The sequence below is a fragment of the Poromitra crassiceps genome (assembly GCF_964638095.1).
Source record: "Poromitra crassiceps genome assembly, chromosome: 16".
In the NCBI taxonomy this organism is placed as follows: Eukaryota; Metazoa; Chordata; class Actinopteri; order Beryciformes; family Melamphaidae; genus Poromitra; species Poromitra crassiceps.
Genome location: NC_139645.1, coordinates 1,567,771 through 1,587,430, shown reverse-complemented (window position 1 = coordinate 1,587,430; position 19,660 = coordinate 1,567,771). Strand labels below are relative to the sequence as shown.

The following is a 19,660-nucleotide window of genomic DNA, read 5'->3' as shown; positions in this document are numbered from 1 at the left end:
TTCTTTCATATAAACATTTAAAATAGACTTTACACCACACTTATTGTATATAGTAAATGCTAAATGTTGTAAATGTTTAAATGTATGCGTGCCTTGTAACTTTAAGCATACCTTTTTCTGTGTGTAAAAGTACTTTGAGAGCAATGCAAACCAGTCAAATTCCTTTTACTTGGCCAATAAAGCTGATTCTGATTGTCAATTTCACACTGACCACACAACACACATTGTGGAGATGGAGGTTTTTGGGTTTGCATCTGATCATAAGGGTCATTCTTTCTGTATTGGTAACTAGGGATATCCCAGTTGAGTGACGTGACATCACACCCGAGTTGACCGCATTCCATTAAAACAGTGGGTAAACCAGCCAGGGTTAGCTCTAGCCAGGCTAGCCATTGTTGGCAATAGTTGATCAACAACAGACTATGCAGGGAAATAATGTACCCATACAAGCACTTTCCATTGGATTGTATTTATTTCAGTAATTTCTTTATAGACAGTTTTAACTTGACAACATAAATATCCTAAATTGCCCCTAGCTTACTTTCTGTTGCAGTGTTTGCTAATGCAATAGCCAACAGGAAAGAAGCTAGGTTTCAAACTGTTCCTTAGCAATACAATTCCATGAAAACCCTCGATACAGAATCCCTCTTTTTCCATAAAATGCTCATTAGTAGGTTAATTGTAAAGCTTTAAGATGCTCAGTATATGTACACTGCTACAGTATGACAGTAGTCACCATCACCTGGACATGTTACAAAGAAGCTAGAAAATTGGTAGTTTAACTACACTTGTGCAATAGTGATTTCAATAAAATTATAATGACCCCTGTATATTGCATTTTTTTTCTTATCTCGAGGAAACCCCAGGGGAGTATATGCAAACTCCACACAAATTATTACAAAAAAATCGAACCCAGGACCTTCTTGCTGTGAGGCGACAGTGCTACACTGTGTTTGCTGAAATTAATACCATACAGAAAAACAGGATATAAAGAAAAATACAGCATATATTAACCACAGTCCAGAGTTTAATGTTTCTTTAACTTTTTTCATTATAAAACTAAATAATTTGCCAAGAAGAAGAAAGGTAAATAGACAAGATACATTAATAGTTACTGGGATTTCCGTTGAAAAAACAAAGTAATCTTCAAATGTGCTGAAACAAGTCTGTTTAGTAGTTTTTCTGTTGTTTTATAAAAGTCAACATTAGAAAACCAGCAAGTGAACGTGTGTAAAATGATTTTAAATTACAGTGAATCCTCTGAGAAAAACCAATGGTCTAATCTGTGTGATTGACAGGAGAGATGATCAGAGGAGCGGAGTTTTTACCACCATCATTAAGACCGGGACTGAAGTGTGGGTAGAGATTCTCAGTGAAGGTGCAGCCAGTGAAGGAGTAGATAAGAGCTGCAGTATCTACGTCATAAAAAGAGACCAGACCCTTCTTATAATCCACAAACACCCCAACCTTCTGAGGCTTCCTTTTCAGAGAGAGGAGGACAGGAGGGCCAGCAAAAGCTTTGTACTCATTTCGATTCCTCAAACCTATAGTCCAGAAGCCATTCTGTGGTCTCGCTATGATGACTCCCTTCCTGTTGATCGACCCTCTGGCCACTCCTAAAAACCACTTAGTCTTCCCTTTAACCTGAACCTCGTAGTAAAACCTTCCTGAAGAGAAGCTCTGCTTTGCTAAGACACAGCCACACGGAGCAAATCTCTCTGGGTTGTCTGGGAGATTTGTCTCTTCATCACCATCATCATCCTCATTTACTTGTTTCCCATCATCAGACAGGATGAGCCTGGCGTTTGCTGTATCAGGATCCAGAGTCACATCCACTGCATACTGCTGGACCCTCTTCAGCTCACTCTTCAGCTCAACATCATCACACAGCTTCTCCATCTCTTTCCTGAGCTTCTCCACAGCTCTCCTCACAGTCCCCTGATATGATGAGTGGACACTGACCTCTGCCCAGTCCTTGGTTTGTGGAGGAGCGTTCAGGGATGGGAAGCTCTGGAGGAGGTGGAGGTGGTCTTCCGTGTGTGTGAGCTGCTCCACCTCAGCGCTTCTCTTCATCAGCTCAGAGATCTCCTGTTCCAGCTCTTTGATGAAGCCTTCAGCCTGTTTCTCTGTTGTTTTCTGCTTCTCTTCAATCGTCTCAATGAGCTCATCCTGGCCTCTCTGCGCAGACTGTATCAGAGCAGTGAAGACCTGCACACTACCTGCTATCTCTCTGTCTGCATCTTCCTTGCTGAGCTCCACTGACTGTTTGATCTCCTGAATCTTCAGTCGTCTCTCCTGGACCATCTGCTGAATTTCAGCCTCTGTCTTCCCCAGCTCAGCTTTCTTTCCATCATATTCTTCTTTCAGATGAACAATTTGATGTGACCTGTGGTCTGAAACAGTGCAGAGCACACACACACACACATCTGGTCAGTCTTGCAGAACAGCTCCAGTGGTTTCTCATGCTCTTTACACATCCTCTCTTCCAGGTTCTCCACAGGATCGACCAGCTTGTGTGTTTTCAGGCCTGTGATTCTCTGATGAGGCTCCAGGTGAGTCTCACAGTAGGAGGCCAGACACACCAGGCAGGACTTCAGGGCCTTCAGTTTGGGCCCAGTGCAGAAATCACAGGGAACCTCTCCTGGTTTGCCACATAGTTGGTCTGGGCAGCTGCTGGCTTTCATCTTAGCTGACGTTCTGAACTCAGCAGCCATCTCAGATATGAAAGTATTGACCTGCAGCTCAGGTCTTCTGTTGAAACGCTTTTGACACATGGGACACTTGCATGGGACATTAACATCCCAGTTCTGAGTGATGCAGTTCTTGCATAGGTTGTGTCCACATGGTGTGGTGACTGGATCAGTGAACACATCCAGACAGATGGAGCACAGGAACTGCTTTTCAGAGAGGAGACAGCTGGCAGCAGACATGTCTAAGACACAGAGACAGAAAGTGAAACACAATTCTTGAATATACATATTAGCCAATCAAAGTTATATTATTGTAATATTATCAAGTCATTTTGAGTTATGTGGTTAAATTGCAATTCACTGGAAACTTTATTTGACAAGTAGTGCAAAATGAAAACAAGGAAACATCCAGTAGCAGCAGTGCAGGGTGTTTTTCAGTCAGCATTGAGTATACCCACTTCCAAATCCCCTCTATAGCCTATATACTAGTGTAACTTGTGCCACCTAGCAGGGCAGGGACAGTGAAGGAATCATATTTAGCTATACTGTAATCTGTTGTTTACTAGGCGATAACTAAATATTAGCGTTAGCTAAATAATTTTCAGTGGTGCAGCCTATCATATCTTTGAGTTAAACTGTCATTTAAAAAGTCTCCTATAGACAGCCATCAGTCCTGTAACTTCTGAAGACATGCACTGATCTGTTTAACAGAGAGCCAAATGGAGGCAGGTGTTACAGATTAGAGGAGACAGACCAGCAGCGTTCATCTGACTCAATGTGCACAAATTAATCAAGCTAAAATAGTGAATTCCTGGTTTTGTTCATGTTGTTGAAGCCATGAGAGTGATGCTCATCTCCTAATAGTCTGGGCACCTTCCACCCCGCTTTTTGTCATGGGGGCGTAAACCCCGGACCCAGAATTAACACCGGATGGCAATGCGCCTAACAACGTCTTTGTTGCCGTTAGCTTGACGCGGTGATGTTACCTAAACTAGAGTCTGATCAAAACAAAGCTAGTGTTACATAAAACAAAACGTTTATGCAATATGGCATCTCCGCCACCACCGCCTGACACACCGGTCAAAACGGTGAAAGAGGATTCTGATACTTGGGTCAAATTGTCAAGTTAACGTGAAAGTTGACGAGCTAGAAACGCTGCCATCCGGTCTAGGGCGGGCTCTAGGCGGGAACCAGTAGGGTGACAAAATCAATTGTGGGCGGGAGCCAGGCTCTTTCTCGCCGAGAAGAGCCTGGTGACGCGAGGTTAATCTCCTAATGACATCCTGTGATAAGTAGCTATGTCAGAGAGCCATGTGGTTATCTGAAATGACAAACACGCTATGATGCTTAGCTAGGCTACTTCCTGAAGTTAAGCCGTAAAAGTTAAGTGACAATGTGCAAATAATTAGGCTATTACTGTCCCATTTGTGGGTGAACTAAATATACAAGAGTAGTGTTACATGTCACTGTGTAACACATGGTGTTTATCTGCTGTATGGCGCTTATAAATAACACTTCTCCAGGCACCACTACACAAGTGGAAACATCCCACCTGGATACAGCTCTTTTGTCACTGCTCTGTTTAAACACTAATATTATCAGCTGTACTCACCTGTGTACGTAAGACTCTGCTGTATTGTTGAGAACGGTGAACTAATTTATTTGCAGTGTTTGTTGCTCTAATAGCGTACTTCGGCAATGTGACGTTGAAACACACGCGTTTCTTCTTCTTCTTCTTCTTTAGAGTTTTATGGCGGTTGGCAAACAGTTTATAGTGCATTACCGCCACCTACTGAATTCTAGTAGTAGTAGTTTCACAATGATGCAGTTAGACAGACATTATAAAGGAGTGGTCAATTAGACTCAGAGGGTTACACACTCCAAAAACATGTCATTTCTCATCATTGGATAAAGAGATAAAATAATAATAAATAAATAAATAAATAACGTATTCGTTAACGTATGCTAACTCAGAGCAACAACACTGCAAATAAATCTAAGTTCACCAGGCCGTTCTCAACAATACGGCGGAGTCTTACGTACACAGGTGAGTACAGTAGATAATATTAGTGTTTAGACAGAGCAGTGGCAAAAGAGCTGTATCCAGGTCAGGCCCGTATCTAGCTATGAGGACACCGAGGTCCGGACCTCCCTAATAATTTCAGAAAAAAAAAAATATTTTCTCAATTTTTTTTTTTTTTTTTTTTTTTTTTTTTTTTTTTTACAAATGTACGGTAATTAAAAATATTTTGCAGTGCACTATGTTCCTTTCTTGTTTAAGAATGTTTCGGGAAATGAAAATGTAGCCTATTTAAATAAAATTATCAACAATAACAATCAAGGAAGTAACATGCTTGTAGGCTAGAGAAAAAGAAGAAGCGCGCATGCACGCACATGTTGTGTTGAACCAACCAACAACCAATACGAATTGTTTAATCTGGCAATAAAGAAATGTGAACTTGACATGCTATTTTAATAGCCTACTCAAAAATGCACCTCCCACTATACAGCAAAGAGAGGAGTCAATGTTTCTTGATATATGCCATTCAGATCAGAATAATTAGTCTACTCATTAAGTTTGCTGATAATATTTCTATCATGTTAAGTCTGTGTCATGTTAACTGGTGTATTCAGAGCAAATAGGGAGATATAGAGCATTATCATCATGCTATATATCTCCCTCTTTGCTCTGCATGAGTGAGAAAAGGAGAAAATACTGAATAATTACATCACAACAGTATCCTAATGTTAATTAAAAATGAGATATTCCTCTAAATATGGCTAAAAAAGGTAAAAAAAAATTTTTTTAATTAATTTAAAATGATATATTACTCTAAATATGGCTAAACAAGGGGGGGGGGACTAAAAAAAAAATCAGCGGCGCCCCCTTGCCATGTCTGGACCTCTCCAATTTCGAAACCCTGGATACGGGCCTGATTGCCTTATATTGTCTTCCTCCCTCCAGTGGGATCAAACGTCTGAGCAACATGTGATGTGTTGCTCATATTCACAGAACTTGTGAGAGTGTGAGCTCAACTCTGAAGTAACTGAGATTCAGATGAAAAAGCTCAGTTCAACTTCAGCCTCTAGTTCAGTGATACTCAACTTGCGGCCCGGGGGCCAGATGCGGCCCGCGATAGGGTGCTGACTGGCCCCCCAAACATTTTCTAATTCACAATGAAAACTAGCATTGAATAAAGTTTGACTGAGCTACAGCTAAATTGTCAAATATCACTGCCATGCTGGCCGCCCAGGCATTTAGTATATGTACTCAACTAAATTAAATTAAACTAAATTGAATTAAAGTTTTCAATATTCAAGATATTCTTAGTTTTTTGTGAGAAATGTTCACTGAATCATCTATTGTGTACGTCTTATAAAGAACAAAAGCTCCACCCCCCGTTTCATTTGGTATTCAGATACTGTAGCCCTTCTGAGAGTAGCATCACAAAAGGTTATTTAAATAAATTTGAGACACCGAAACATTACGATTATGTTTTGCTGATGTTTGAAAGCAGCACAGCCGAGGTGTTTATACACATTTTAAAATGACACAGAATTTCCCTGAAACTACACACAAGCTTTTTAAATTAATATTTTTAGTTATGTCTAAAAGCACTGATCCAACACTGATCGCATAGAAAATAGAAAATAAAAAATAAAATCACCACATAAAACAGACTGAGAAGGGGATCTGGTTTTAAACGGCTCAGGTAAACATCCTCTATTGCTCCCTTAGTCTCATTGTTAGAATGAGTGGAAGGAATTGATTGCCTCTCATCATAGTTGTAGTTGTGTGTAAGTGATGTGTGGCTGGTGTGTTTGGATTACGACTAGTTGACATCCTACCAATGGCTCCAGCAGAGAAGGAGATGGGAGCCTGCACATGCTGAGCACAATGCACAGTAAATACCCAACCCAACCCCGGAGTGTGTGAGCAGTCCAGCTGCTGCTCCGGCTTTTGTGAGAGGTTCAAAAGCATCGATAAGATATGACATAGATGGCTTTGCCCTCATCATATTACCTTCTACTGTGTATTCATCCATTGTTCATTTTTATAATGTCCCCTTACGACCTTACCTTTATATTTGTCTATAGTCATCATCCAATACAAATACCGCTGCTAGTCCTGCCAGAACAACCGTGCTCTGTCAAACGCTCAGGCTATATGAGAAGAGGAAATAGCAATGAATATTGTTTCAAATGATGAGAGCAGCATCACTGCTGAGTCTGCCAGCTGAGAGACGCTTCAGAGTCATTTCACAGGTGTTCATCACACACAGACGTTTGCTATCAGCAGTGTTGGGCAAGTTACTTTCAAAATGTAATATACTACATATTACTAGTTACTTTCATTTGAAAGTAATAAGTTACTTTACAATATTACTGTCTGTGTAGAGTAACTCGTTACTTATTACACTACTTTTGCATTACTTTCACCAAAACAACAGCAGCAGCAGAATGACAAATCGCGGCCCCGGAACCATCCCAAAAAATCATTTCAACCGCCTTGTGTAAACAATCCAAAATTCTAAATGTTATTCTTTTCCTTTGTTATTGTCATCTATAGTGGTTATTTGCATAAAAACACACAGTTTGATTAGGAAATGATTGTATCTTTTTTTAAATATGTGCTTTGATTAAAAAAAAACTCAATTTGTAACTTGAGTTACTTGACAAAGTAACTGGTATAATATTACTGAAATCCTATAAGTAATAAGTTATATTACTGAGTTACTGCTAAAAGTAATACATTACATGTGATATGTTACTTTTGTAATGAGTTACCCCCAACACTGGCTATCAGTATTTGGCAAGTTACACAGGAAATGTACTTGTTTTTGGATGAAAAAGGTGACTGTCACCTAAATGTGACTAGTTTTCATCCCTGATACGTCCACAGAGGGCAGGTTACATTACTATTGTTATTTTGTAAGTGACTAAGAAGCCATTTTATATCATAAAACATCAAATTAAATAGAACTTGTACATCAGTGTGTCTGTGCATCCCAGGATGAGCCCCTCACCCACCGCGGGATGCAGACACACTGATGTATTGTATTATACTATTATTTGACTGGATGTGTGTGGTGGCCTCATGGTGGGTGTCCATTTCAGATATCAAGTAGACAATGTTGTTTTCAATACAAGAGTATGGTTTTCATCCCCTGCCATCGGATAAGTCAGAAGGTGTAATTATTTTTTTTTATCAGTAATATTTGTTTCCAGTAAATTATTAAAAATGTAAATATGGCAATTTTAGAGAAAGGCCTCAATCTAGTTACACACACACGCACACACACACACACACGCACGCACACGCACGCACACACACGCACACACACATGCACACACACACACACACTCCTAAGAAAGCACTTAGTAGGACTACTAAACTACTTTGTAGGAGATTACTAATAAATTGTGAACCCGTAAAATAAAGCATTAACCCTTTATTTTCTTCTTCTTTTTAATATAGTGCACAAGACAATGAACAACTCATCACCATCAACACCCACAGGAAGGTCAATATTTCATATACAATTTGAGCAAAGGGCTGATAGGCCCATGATGCCAGAAATAGAAAGAGCGCTACGCAGAACATGGTTTAGTGGTTGAAATGCGTCAGTAATTGAGGGCGTGTCCACCACAGTGGGGTCTATATAGGTGTGTGATCTCTCTCACACAGCATCACTGCTGCCACCTGTTACACACAGCAACTCCTCTGTATCTCTTTGTGGTCGGAGCCCCCTCTCATCGCAAGGATGCAGGCTGAGGAATACAATCGCAGAGGTAATCACGCCTTCCATATTATTATACATTTGACGCCCTTGGCACTGTGTCGTTATTATATTCCACTGCACATAAATAGAATATAACAAAGCAAAAATAAATATAACGGTAAAAATGTAAGCCCATTCCAGCTGTGACACTGCGACTGAGCAGGTAAGGAGTTGGTGGACTACATCACGGAGTACCTGGGCTCCATCAGGGAGAGGAAGGTGATTCCCGATGTGAAGCCGGGCTACATGAAGGAGCTGCTGCCTGACAGCGCCCCCGCAGAGCCGGAGGAGTGGGAGAGCATTTTCAATGACATCGAGAGAGTCATCATGCCTGGAGTAAGTTCTGTCACCCGTCCATCACCATTTCAATCATGTGGAAGTTGAAAATAAATTAAACTGAAACTCACTGAAATCAGGATGAATTGTTAGTGACTAAGTGTTTTGAGATGTGACTTTTCCCCAGGTGGTTCACTGGCAGAGTCCTCACATGCACGCCTACTACCCTAGTCTGACTTCATGGCCCTCCTTGCTGGGAGACATGCTGGCTGATGCCATTAACTGCATTGGCTTCACCTGGGTAATGAACACCTTTGTTTTTCATGTTATATACTCCATCTCCCCCTATGCAGCGTAAATCAACAAAGATGTCAGGACTATATGATGAAACATGGTGAAGTCACAGTTTGCTTCTCACTCATAGAGGATTGTGTTGTGTGCTTCTGGACCACAGGCCTCCAGCCCTGCATGTACAGAGCTGGAGATGAACGTGATGGACTGGCTGTGTAAAGCGCTGGGGCTCCCCTCCTTCTTCCTGCACCACCACCCTGACAGCAGAGGTGGAGGCATCCTGCAGGTAGGCTACACCACCACCCTGACAGCAGAGGTGGAGGCATCCTGCAGGTAGGCTACACCACCACCCTGACAGCAGAGGTGGAGGCATCCTGCAAGTAGGCTACACCACCACCCTGACAGCAGAGGTGGAGGCGTACTGCAGGTAGGCTACACCACCCTGACAGCAGAGGTGGAGGCATCCTGCAGGTAGGCTACACCACCCTGACAGCAGAGGTGGAGGCATACTGCAGGTAGGCTACACCACCACCCTGACAGCAGAGGTGGAGGCATACTGCAGGTAGGCTACACCACCACCCTGACAGCAGAGGTGGAGGCATACTGCAGGTAGGCTACACCACCACCCTGACAGCAGAGGTGGAGGCATACTGCAGGTAGGCTGCACCACCCTGACAGCAGAGGTGGAGGCATACTGCAGGTAGGCTACACCACCACCCTGACAGCAGAGGTGGAGGCATCCTGCAGGTAGGCTACACCACCACCCTGACAGCAGAGGTGGAGGCATACTGCAGGTAGGCTACACCACCACCCTGACAGCAGAGGTGGAGGCATCCTGCAAGTAGGCTGCACCACCCTGACAGCAGAGGTGGAGGCATACTGCAGGTAGGCTACACCACCCTGACAGCAGAGGTGGAGGCATACTGCAGGTAGGCTACACCACCACCCTGAGAGCAGAGGTGGAGGCATACTGCAGGTAGGCTACACCACCCTGACAGCAGAGGTGGAGGCGTACTGCAGGTAGGCTGCACCTCGCACTATTTATTGCAGTGGTTCCCAACCTTTTTTAGTCTCATGTACCCCCTGAGCTGTTTTGCCATATCAATAGTCCCCCCTCACTCATGTCTGTTGATGTCAGTGTCATATGCAGACGTACAAGTAAATCCATATCAAATATATGTTTCACTGAACTGCAGGTGTGTGGGCGTGGCCTCCTTCTTCCTTTTGTAACCAGGCTCCCCTAAACCTGAATCTGGAGCGATGTCAGCAACTGGACGTTTTTGAGCCATTTATCAGTCATGTAACAGTTGACACCTGCCACTTTGTGTTGCTTGCTATGTTTTCTTTTTAATTCTATAATTGATGTTGCCTATACTGTAATTAATTTGAACTTGTTGTATTTTGTTGTAAGTCGCTTTGGATAAAGGCGTCTGCTAAATGAAATAAAGTAAAGTAAAGGGGGAACTAGTTGCGGCGCGCACGTGCCATTTTAACAATGGGCTTAAAGTTATGAAATGACTTTTGAATTTTTTTTGTTTTTCATCATTTTGGAAATAAATTGTAATCCCAAATATTTCCAAGTACCCCCTGCAAGCTGCTCAAGTCCCTCTAGTGGTACACATGCCCCTGGTTGGGAATCACTGATTTATTGCACATGCACAGCTATTGCCCAACACTCTCCATAGATGGCGTCATTTGACTAAACACCTAGATTTAGACTCATTGGATTCCTCATGGATTGGGCACTTAAGTCTCTTTGTCCTGTTAGAGCACAGTCAGTGAGAGCACCCTGGTGGCTCTGCTGGCAGCCAGGAAAGACAGGATCCTGCAGATGCGGGCCGAGCTGGACCAGGACCTGGACCAGGACCTGGACCAGGACCTGGATGACTCGGTCCTCAACTCCAGACTGGTGGCCTATGCTTCAGACCAGGTCAGTCTCTCTCACCACTGCTGCTGTCACAGCATCCTGTCATAGGGATGCAAACTCAATAAACAAATAAACTCATGGAGAGTGAAAAAGGTGACAGATACCAGGGTTAGAAAGAAACCCACTCAAAATCATTCACTTAAATGCCCTATTTTGTGATCAAAAAGGTGAGTGTCACTTAAATGTGACTAGTTTGTGGCTGCGATCAGTCCAATTAAATGAAAGTGGGATATTGACACTCTGTCCACAGGCCCATTCCTCGGTTGAGAAGGCCGGGCTGATCTCTCTGGTGAAGATCAGGTTTCTGCCCACCGATGAGCAGTTTTCTCTGAGAGGAGATGCTTTGAAACAAGCCATTCAGGAAGACAGGAGGAGGGGATTGGTCCCTTTTATGGTAGGTGAATTAATAAGGAATATATTAAATGCACACGAGTACAAAATTGCTCATTGTGTGTGTTTTTTTGGTGTTTTTTTCTTCTCCTTTGCAGCTGTGTGCCACTTTGGGAACTACAGGCGTTTGTGCCTTCGACAACCTGTCTGAACTGGGGCCAGTGTGTAGGTCTTCATGTATACTTAATACCTCTATAGTGTCTTCATTAACAACATTGTCGAGTGAAATGTCATGATGCCACATTGAGACTCACTTCCTGTGGGAGTTGTGGTGTTTTCCTCCTCCTGATCATCTCAGATGTTCACAGTTTGGTTTGGTTGTCCAGGTGCAGAAGAAGGCCTGTGGCTCCATGTTGACGCTGCGTACGCCGGCTCAGCGTACTTCTGCCCGGAGCTGCGCTGCTCTCTGGAGGGAATGGAGTTTGCAGACTCCTTTGTCTTCAACCCTTCCAAGTGGATGATGGTTCACTTTGACTGCACAGCCTTCTGGTGAGGACCAACAGCACATGATCTCGCTTCCATAGATAGACAACATAGAAAAGCTAAGAGGGGAGAAAAAAAATCGAGACAAATTAAATGTCGGTCTGTGATGTGAATAGTGCTTGTGGGTGAATAAAGGCCAGGTAACATGGTGTGTCTGTGTTACCACAGGGTGAAGGACAGATACAAGCTCCAGCAGACCTTTAGTGTTGATCCAGTCTACCTCAGACATGACAACTCACAGGCGGCCACTGACTTTATGGTATGATTTCCATCTGTCTCCATCCAATTGAATATTTGCTTATAATAGTGTATCATTTTGTAATATAACACTTTAATGTTTGTTTTTTTCGTTCAGCATTGGCAGATTCCTCTCAGCCGACGTTTCCGTTCTCTGAAGCTCTGGTTTGTCATGCGCTCCTTTGGACTGAAAAACCTCCAGGCTCACATCAGACACGTAAGTTCTCTTTATGTAAATTATTTGGGGAAAATATTAAATATCACCAAATGAAGGCCTCAGTGTTTATTGTATGGACTGGCTTCGGGGCGGAACTTTTATCGTTTCAGAAATGACATGTGAATCTTTCCTGTGGTTTCAGGGCATCGAGATGGCAAAGCTCCTGGAATCTCAGATAAGGAGTGACCCCCATTTTGAGGTTCCTGCTGAGAGGCACCTTGGCCTGGTGGTCTTCTGTCTGAAAGTACGCAAACACTCACACTGTTTAAGTCCTATCAAACAAGGTCAATATCCAGAGCAAATGATTAAACGTGTTGAAAGCAAAAAGTTAGTGCTGAGTCCAGGTCATTAAGTTACTTGTTTTTACTGGCTTAATGATTGTTGAGTTGTAGGCCTAGCTCAAAGGTGAGTCTAGTATCACTTAAACTAGTCTTATCAAGCACAGGTAACGGGTCAAGTAATCACAGACCTGGTCCACCAGGACGCTGAAGCGGTCTGGTAAAATCATGGCCGACCCGTCCCACCCCGGACACACACTCTTTGAAATGCTCCCCTTCAGCAAGAGGCCTCTGAGGTCTGTCAAGACCAAAACCTCTCGTCACAACAACAGCTTCTTCCCAACTGCCATCAGCCTCATCAACAAGACCCAAAACCCCCCTCTACTAAGGACTCTACCAACCCCCCTCCCCACTACCCCCTGAATTCCTATTGAATACTTATAACTGTAAATTCATTTTTAATGCCTATTTAACACTCCTCCTATTCGTGTATATTGTATATATTGGACTGCACTTGCAATGTTGTGATTTTAGCCTTTTAGATCTTTTCTTTTTATCTCTGAATATTGATATGATCGCATACTTACACTAAGACAAATTTCTCGTATGTAATCTTTACATATTGTGGCAATAAAAGTGATTCTGATTCTGACTTTAAACTATTCTAAAGTATAAATATATATATTTTTATGGCTTTGTAGTCCCACAGCCCTTAATAGTAATTAATAATAATAAGTAATAATTAAATAATTGAAGTCATAATTAATAATTAGTAATAATTCTCCCACTCCAGGCAGGAAATGATTTGACCCAGGAGCTGTTGCGGAGGCTGACGCGGTCCGGCACCATGTACCTCATCCCTGCAGACGTTCACACCAAACGCATCATCCGATTTACGGTGACCTCGCAGTTCACCACCTCGGACGACATCCTCAAGGATTGGGGCATTATCTCCAAAACGGCTTCCGATCTTCTGGCTGAGAGGCAGCCTCAGGTCACTACGGAGGAACCACGAGCCGGAGAAGAAGAGGCGAGAAGAGCGGAAGAAACCACAGAGACAAACAACCCCGACTCAGACGCAGCATCTAGGAAGACGGAGGGTCCTGCTGCGCCCGGGCTGGACAAGGCCGAAGTGGAGCTGTGGATAGACAAGGCTTGGATTCGACAGAGGAGACCAATGCGCTCGCTTAGCTGCAGCAGCGAGCCTCTGCCTTACACTCACTTTGGGCCACTGTACGGCTACTACGACTTTGGTCCGAGCCCTGCAGCTAAAGACCCTGCGGTTGCCCCCGCTATGCCAAGGCCCCTACCTTCAGCTACAGGGCCGGGCCCCCTGTCCAAGATCCCAGAGATGACTTCAGGTCTTCCAGGTAAACAAGTCCAAAAAAAGCTGAAGAAGTTCTACAGTGTGCCCAGTTTCTGTAACCAGTTGGTGCAGTGCGCTAGGTACCAGCCATGCTGCCCACTGAGTGTTCCCCAAGTCGCCCAAAAACACTTATCTTACACCTGCAGAAAGATGTCATCTTCTCCTGTGGCCAATACAGCTACCACGTCTCCTCCACATGAAGCTGCCACTCTACATAAGCTTCTGTAATGATCCTTAAGCTACCACACCTCCTCCACATGAAGCTGCCACTCTACATAAGCTTCTGTAATGATCCTGAAGCTACCACGTCTCCTCCACATGAAGCTGCCACTCTACATAAGCTTCTGTAATGATCCTGAAGCTACCACGCCTCCTCCACATGAAGCTGCCACTCTACATAAGCTTCTGTAATGATCCTGAAGCTACCACGCCTCCTCCACATGAAGCTGCCACTCTACATAAGCTTCTGTAATGATCCTGAAGCTACCACGCCTCCTCCACATGAAGCTGCCACTCTACATAAGCTTCTGTAATGATCCTGAAGCTACCACGCCTTCTCCACATGAAGCTGCCACTCTACATAAGCTTCTGTAATGATCCTGAAGCTACCACGCCTCCTCCACATGAAGCTGCCACTCTACATAAGCTTCTGTAATGATCCTGAAGCTACCACGTCTCCTCCACATGAAGCTGCCACTCTACATAAGCTTCTGTAATGATCCTGAAGCTACCACGTCTCCTCCACATGAAGCTGCCACTCTACATAAGCTTCTGTAATGATCCTGAAGCTACCACGCCTCCTCCACATGAAGCTGCCACTCTACATAAGCTTCTGTAATGATCCTGAAGCTATCACGTCTCCTCCACATGAAGCTGCCACTCTACATAAGCTTCTGTAATGATCCTGAAGCTACCACGCCTCCTGCACATGAAGCTGCCACTCTACATAAGCTTCTGTAATGATCCTGAAGCTACCACGCCTCCTCCACATGAAGCTGCCACTCTACATAAGCTTCTGTAATGATCCTGAAACACAGTGTGTGTACAGTTTATTCACACACAATAATTCAGATATCCAGAATCAAGCTATTTACTTACTGTATTAGATGTGTTAGAGCTGGGATACAAGCCAGCACAGTCCTTGATCATGGTGGACTGAAGATCATTTCCTCACCATGTCAGTGGAAAATCACAAAAATATTAGGCGATTTGGGATGAGAGATTATACATTATTATGCTTACAGTCATGCTGTTTGTTTGTTTGTTTTTTATTAAAAATCATTTTTAACAAAATCATTTCATATTTCTTGAAATATTTTGATTTTGATACACATTCATTCCATACAGAAGGTTAACATAATCCTGGGCTGGTACAGTACAATAGCTCATGAAATTTGCTTTGCATAAATGCTCAAAGTCACAGTCTATTTGGCCCCCCTTATCGTCTAAAACCTAAAATCAAATGTACCAGTTTATGTTGATCAATCTTACGCAACTATTGCAATGATAAAGAGAAAAGTCAGCGACAGCTTTCAGAGACGTTCAGAGCCTGAGCCTTCCCTCTGCGATGGAGCTGAACATCTCCTGTGTCACGGGAATGTAGCCCTTACTGTCGTCCAGGTAGAACAGAGGCTCTGTGATGACCGCTGGGTCGAAGCCCTCCTCTCCCAGCTTCACCTTCATCTGCTTAAAGGTGCCGGTCACTGCCAGCGAGTCCTGCCAGAGAGGGGGTTTGAGTGAAATGCATCATTTTCTATAGAGCTGAGCAGTCACGTGACATCTTCTGCCCTGGAAGTGAGTTTCCCATTCATTTTCTCCATAGACATTTAGAAAAAGCCTTATATAAAGAGTTTTAAGGCTGGAACCAAGCCAAGCCGTGACCTACTGAATCATGAGTGATCATAAAACATTTCAGTTGGAGCAAAAATAAAAAATAAAAAATCTGGATTTTTGATTCCCCCCCGTCTTTATTTGTTGTTTTTGCTCCAAGTGAAATATTGTATGGTCACTCACGATTCAGTAGGTCACGGGGTGGCTTGGCTCCAGCCGTAAAACTCGTTATATAAGGTTTTTTTTAAATGTCTATGGAGAAAATGAATGGGAAACTCACTTCCGGGGCAAGAGATGTCACGTGACTGTTGAGCTCTATTATAGGTTATCACACCTGAATTCAGCCAGACTCACCTGTATGCGAATAAAGCGCGGTCTTGCATAGCTGGGAAGGTAGGTCTTAACATGCTGGTATGTAGCTCCGCTGTCAAAGTCCATGTCCTCTTTCAGCTTCAGTGCTGCCATGCCAACTCTCCCCTCGTGTCCTAATGAGTTCAGGTCAAAGGTCAAAGGTCAAAGAGAGCAGCACGCGGATTGTAAACACCCGTTTGCATGTCGTTGTTAGGACGTGTTTGAAATACCAAATTCCAAAATCATTGGATAATAATGAAGTTGTTACCTGGCACCTTCACACCATAGACATTAGCCTCCTCAATGCAATCCACCATGATCAGAAGATCTGCCACCTCAGTGGTTGCCACATTCTCTCCTTTCCACCTGTGTGTGATATTAAGCACACTTTGTAACTTTCCACCTGTGTGTGATATTAAGGACACTTTGTAAGATGTATAAGGACATGTTAGCCCTGTTTGTCCCTATGACACAAATAGTGGACTATTTAGTGTGTTCGCCTTTTTCTTTTTATAGTGTCCGAATTCTCAACTGTTAATTTGATTCACTTAGAGCCATGGTGTGACCCACTGACCTGAAGGTGTCTCCAATACGGTCTTGGAAGTAGACAAAACCCTCGTGGTCTATCTTCAGGAGGTCGCCGCTGTTAAAGTAGAAGTCTCCTTTAACGAACACGTCCCTCAGCTTCTTCTTCTCTGTCTGCTGCTTGTTCTTGGCGTAGCCGATGAAAGGGGCCCTCGCTCCGATCTGAGCGACCAGCAAACCCGTCTCTCCTGGAGTTCAAAGCAACAAGGAAGTGAGAGGTGAAAGGTCATTTGAGCTTCCTGTGTTGTTGTTGTTGTTGTTGTCTGACCTTTGGGGACTTCAATACAGAATCCTGTGGAGTCTCTGACCGGCTCCTCTTTCTCTGTGTCGTACCTTATGAGTGCATACCGACACTGAGCCTGAGGAATAACAAGGCAAAAACTTGTTTTTCACACTTCATTTCATACTAGTTCTGTAAATATATTTCATACTAGTTCTGAAAATATATTTCATACTAGTTCTGTAAATATATTTCATACTATTTCTGTAAATATATTTCATACTAGTTCTTTAAATAATTATGCTCTTTAAATTATAATAATGTGATGATTATTACATAGAAGCACTTGTAAAGTTCATCAGCTAAATCATGTTTCTTTACTAGTGTTAACATCCCACAAAAATACTGATATATCTTTTTTAGGCCCTCACTTACCCTCTGGAGAAAATGCTCTTTGCCAATAGCGCCAACTTTCCCAACATAGTTGATAAAGCCAAAGTTTCCTTCCGTAGCTCCGTAGCATTCACAAATACGAATGTTCCCAAAGCGCTGCAGAAAATCAGCCCAGGTGTCTTCTCTTAGCCCGTTCCCTATAGCCACTCGGATTTTATGATGGCTGTCATTGTCTTTCTGAAACGTGAAGGGGGAGGCAGTGGTGAAATAAACGACAAACATCTCTGACCGCTGCCTGCAGCCTGTTACATCATGATGTTACATTTCCATACATACCCATTTCACAAAATACTGTGTGCTGCTACTATACTAAACAACATATCAGTGTTTCCCCTACCATTGTACAGGTCTGGCGGGCCTGCCAGGCCAACGGCGCCCCCGCCAGGCAAAAAAATGTGCTTTTCTTTTTTTCTCCTCCCTGCTCTCCCCAAAATTTCTATAAACCTTTATGGCACATCAATACAATACAACAATACTGTTGTTGACGGTGTTGACAGTAATAGAAGATGCCAAATCATTCAAAACAATAAGCATTTTGCTTTTAGGAGCATTGTGCCAGCTGTTCCAAAACGTGTCAACGTGTGTCATTGCCTGGGAAACGCACATCCCATAATACAACTGTTCACATCGCATCCCATAATAGTATGATGACACTTGGGATGCCATTGCGAATATAGATGCAAACAGGTTAGCTAAAAGTTTAGCGTCACCAGCGAGGGCCCCCGCAGTTGCGGTCGGGGTACGTTTCGAAATCCCTCCAGGCCTCAAATCTCTTCTAGGGGAAACACTGCATATTGTTAGTTATTCTTCCATAACAATAATGATGACCCGTGAAATAAATAGTGTACCTTTGGTGTGTTGCAGAGGTAGCGCATAATCTCTCCTATGTACTGAATAACAGTCACGTTGTTTTTCCTACAGTCGTCCAAGAACTGGGATGCAGAGAATTTACGTCTCAAAACAATAGTGACACCTAAAAATAAAGGGATACAAAATTCAGCAACATCTAAGGCCTCGCCGAGAGATTAACTGCTCAACAAGTGACGTCGAGTTCTGAACTTTAGGAGGACTTTGAAACACAAACAGTGGAAATCAGAGCCAAACTGCCACTCCGTCAACATCCTGAGATTATAGCTGCCTATTCAACCTTTATCAACCTCGGTATATCATCATCTGAATGCAAACTCCATCTAGGCCAGTGCTTCTCAAAGTGGGGTCTGGGGACCCCCAGGGGTCCTTGAGGGGGCTCCAGGAGGTCCACAGCAAAAAGGGGGTCATTTATTTTCACTATAATTCCATCCAAAGTAACACAATGACAGAATGTATGACTATAATTTATGGCCATGGGTTTCATACACTTTCTGTAATCAAACATAAAAAAAAAAGATCAGATGGGGGATCCTGCAACAAAATCTTATTAGATGGGGGCGCGTGGTCTAATTTGTGTCAGTTTAGGGGTCCTTGACGAGAAAAAGTTTGAGAACCGCTGATTTTAAACAATTGTGGAACAAACTAAGCTTAGATTATTTATATTCATTAACTCAGAGTGCCAGCCACTTTTGGAGAACGGACGCTCCCAGTGCCAGAGTTTCAGAGCGTTTTCAGTGATTTCTCGAGGCCCACAGAATATTGTGTGATATTACTATGTAAACACTGAACACGCACAAAGAACGATGAGACTCTATTCTATCATCTGCAAAAAAAGTTTATTGATCCCATTTTCCGTTCTTTAGTTATGAGCCGGAGAAGATAGCTTGATTTACCCAAAAACAGCAATTTTTTTCTAGAAGCTGAGATAATGAGCCTTTTGTGAAATTAAACATTTCAAGCACATCACTGACTCTGAAGCTAATCTTTTCTAATGTAGTCACACCTCAAAAATAATTTCCTTCAATAAAACAGGGAATTTTGTTTGGCAGAATTATATTTTTAGCTGCAACCAGCAGCGCTGGCCCCTGCGTGTGCTGCTGGTTGCAGCTTCTTGCTGGTCTTGATTTGCTGCTGGTGGGCATCGGATATTCTGGCTTGCGTTTGTCAATCCTGTCCTGCTGTCTGGGTCTGTCTGGGTGTTGTGTGCTGCTCTGCACACAACACCCCCCACCCCCCCCACCCCCCCCCCCGCCCCGCCTCGCCTCGCCTCAACTGCACAGCACACTCCTCCTCCGTATGGGAGGTGGCTCTCTGCTGAGTTTGCTGTGCACAGTGAAGGGTGCGCGACATCCAGCTTTTTTACAGTGTTCCGCGTGTGTTTGTCACCGGCAACCATGCTTCCAGTTGAGAATA

At 43.3% G+C, this 19,660-nt stretch overlaps 2 protein-coding genes and 1 pseudogene across 3 annotated transcripts in view; 1 reads left to right on the top strand and 2 right to left on the bottom strand.

Moving 5' to 3' along the window:
- Positions 1-1,278: 1,278 nt before the first annotated feature.
- Positions 1,279-2,930, bottom strand: LOC310791032 (E3 ubiquitin-protein ligase TRIM21-like; annotated as a pseudogene). The gene has a single exon. The product of its transcript is annotated as an E3 ubiquitin-protein ligase TRIM21-like (transcript).
- A 5,525-nt stretch (positions 2,931-8,455) lies between these two features.
- Positions 8,456-14,166, top strand: hdc (histidine decarboxylase; the record flags this gene model as incomplete). The annotated part of the gene is made up of 12 exons (XM_083652863.1): positions 8,456-8,483; positions 8,637-8,809; positions 8,937-9,050; positions 9,204-9,326; positions 10,809-10,970; positions 11,218-11,361; positions 11,456-11,522; positions 11,684-11,846; positions 12,009-12,099; positions 12,196-12,294; positions 12,437-12,538; positions 13,366-14,166. 12 exons carry the CDS (start codon positions 8,456-8,458, stop codon positions 14,164-14,166), a joined length of 2,067 nt encoding a protein of 688 aa, XP_083508989.1.
- Positions 14,167-15,480: 1,314 nt separating this feature from the next.
- Positions 15,481-19,660, bottom strand: part of LOC310791023 (long-chain fatty acid transport protein 2-like) — a gene marked incomplete at both ends in the record, with an annotated part of 7,279 nt that continues 3,099 nt past the window's right edge. The window contains 7 exons of the mRNA XM_083652739.1: positions 15,481-15,654; positions 16,123-16,253; positions 16,388-16,485; positions 16,694-16,892; positions 16,973-17,063; positions 17,360-17,554; positions 18,226-18,350. Coding sequence (XP_083508865.1) covers positions 15,481-15,654; positions 16,123-16,253; positions 16,388-16,485; positions 16,694-16,892; positions 16,973-17,063; positions 17,360-17,554; positions 18,226-18,350 — 1,013 coding nt within the window. The remainder of the gene's footprint in view (positions 15,655-16,122; positions 16,254-16,387; positions 16,486-16,693; positions 16,893-16,972; positions 17,064-17,359; positions 17,555-18,225; positions 18,351-19,660) is intronic.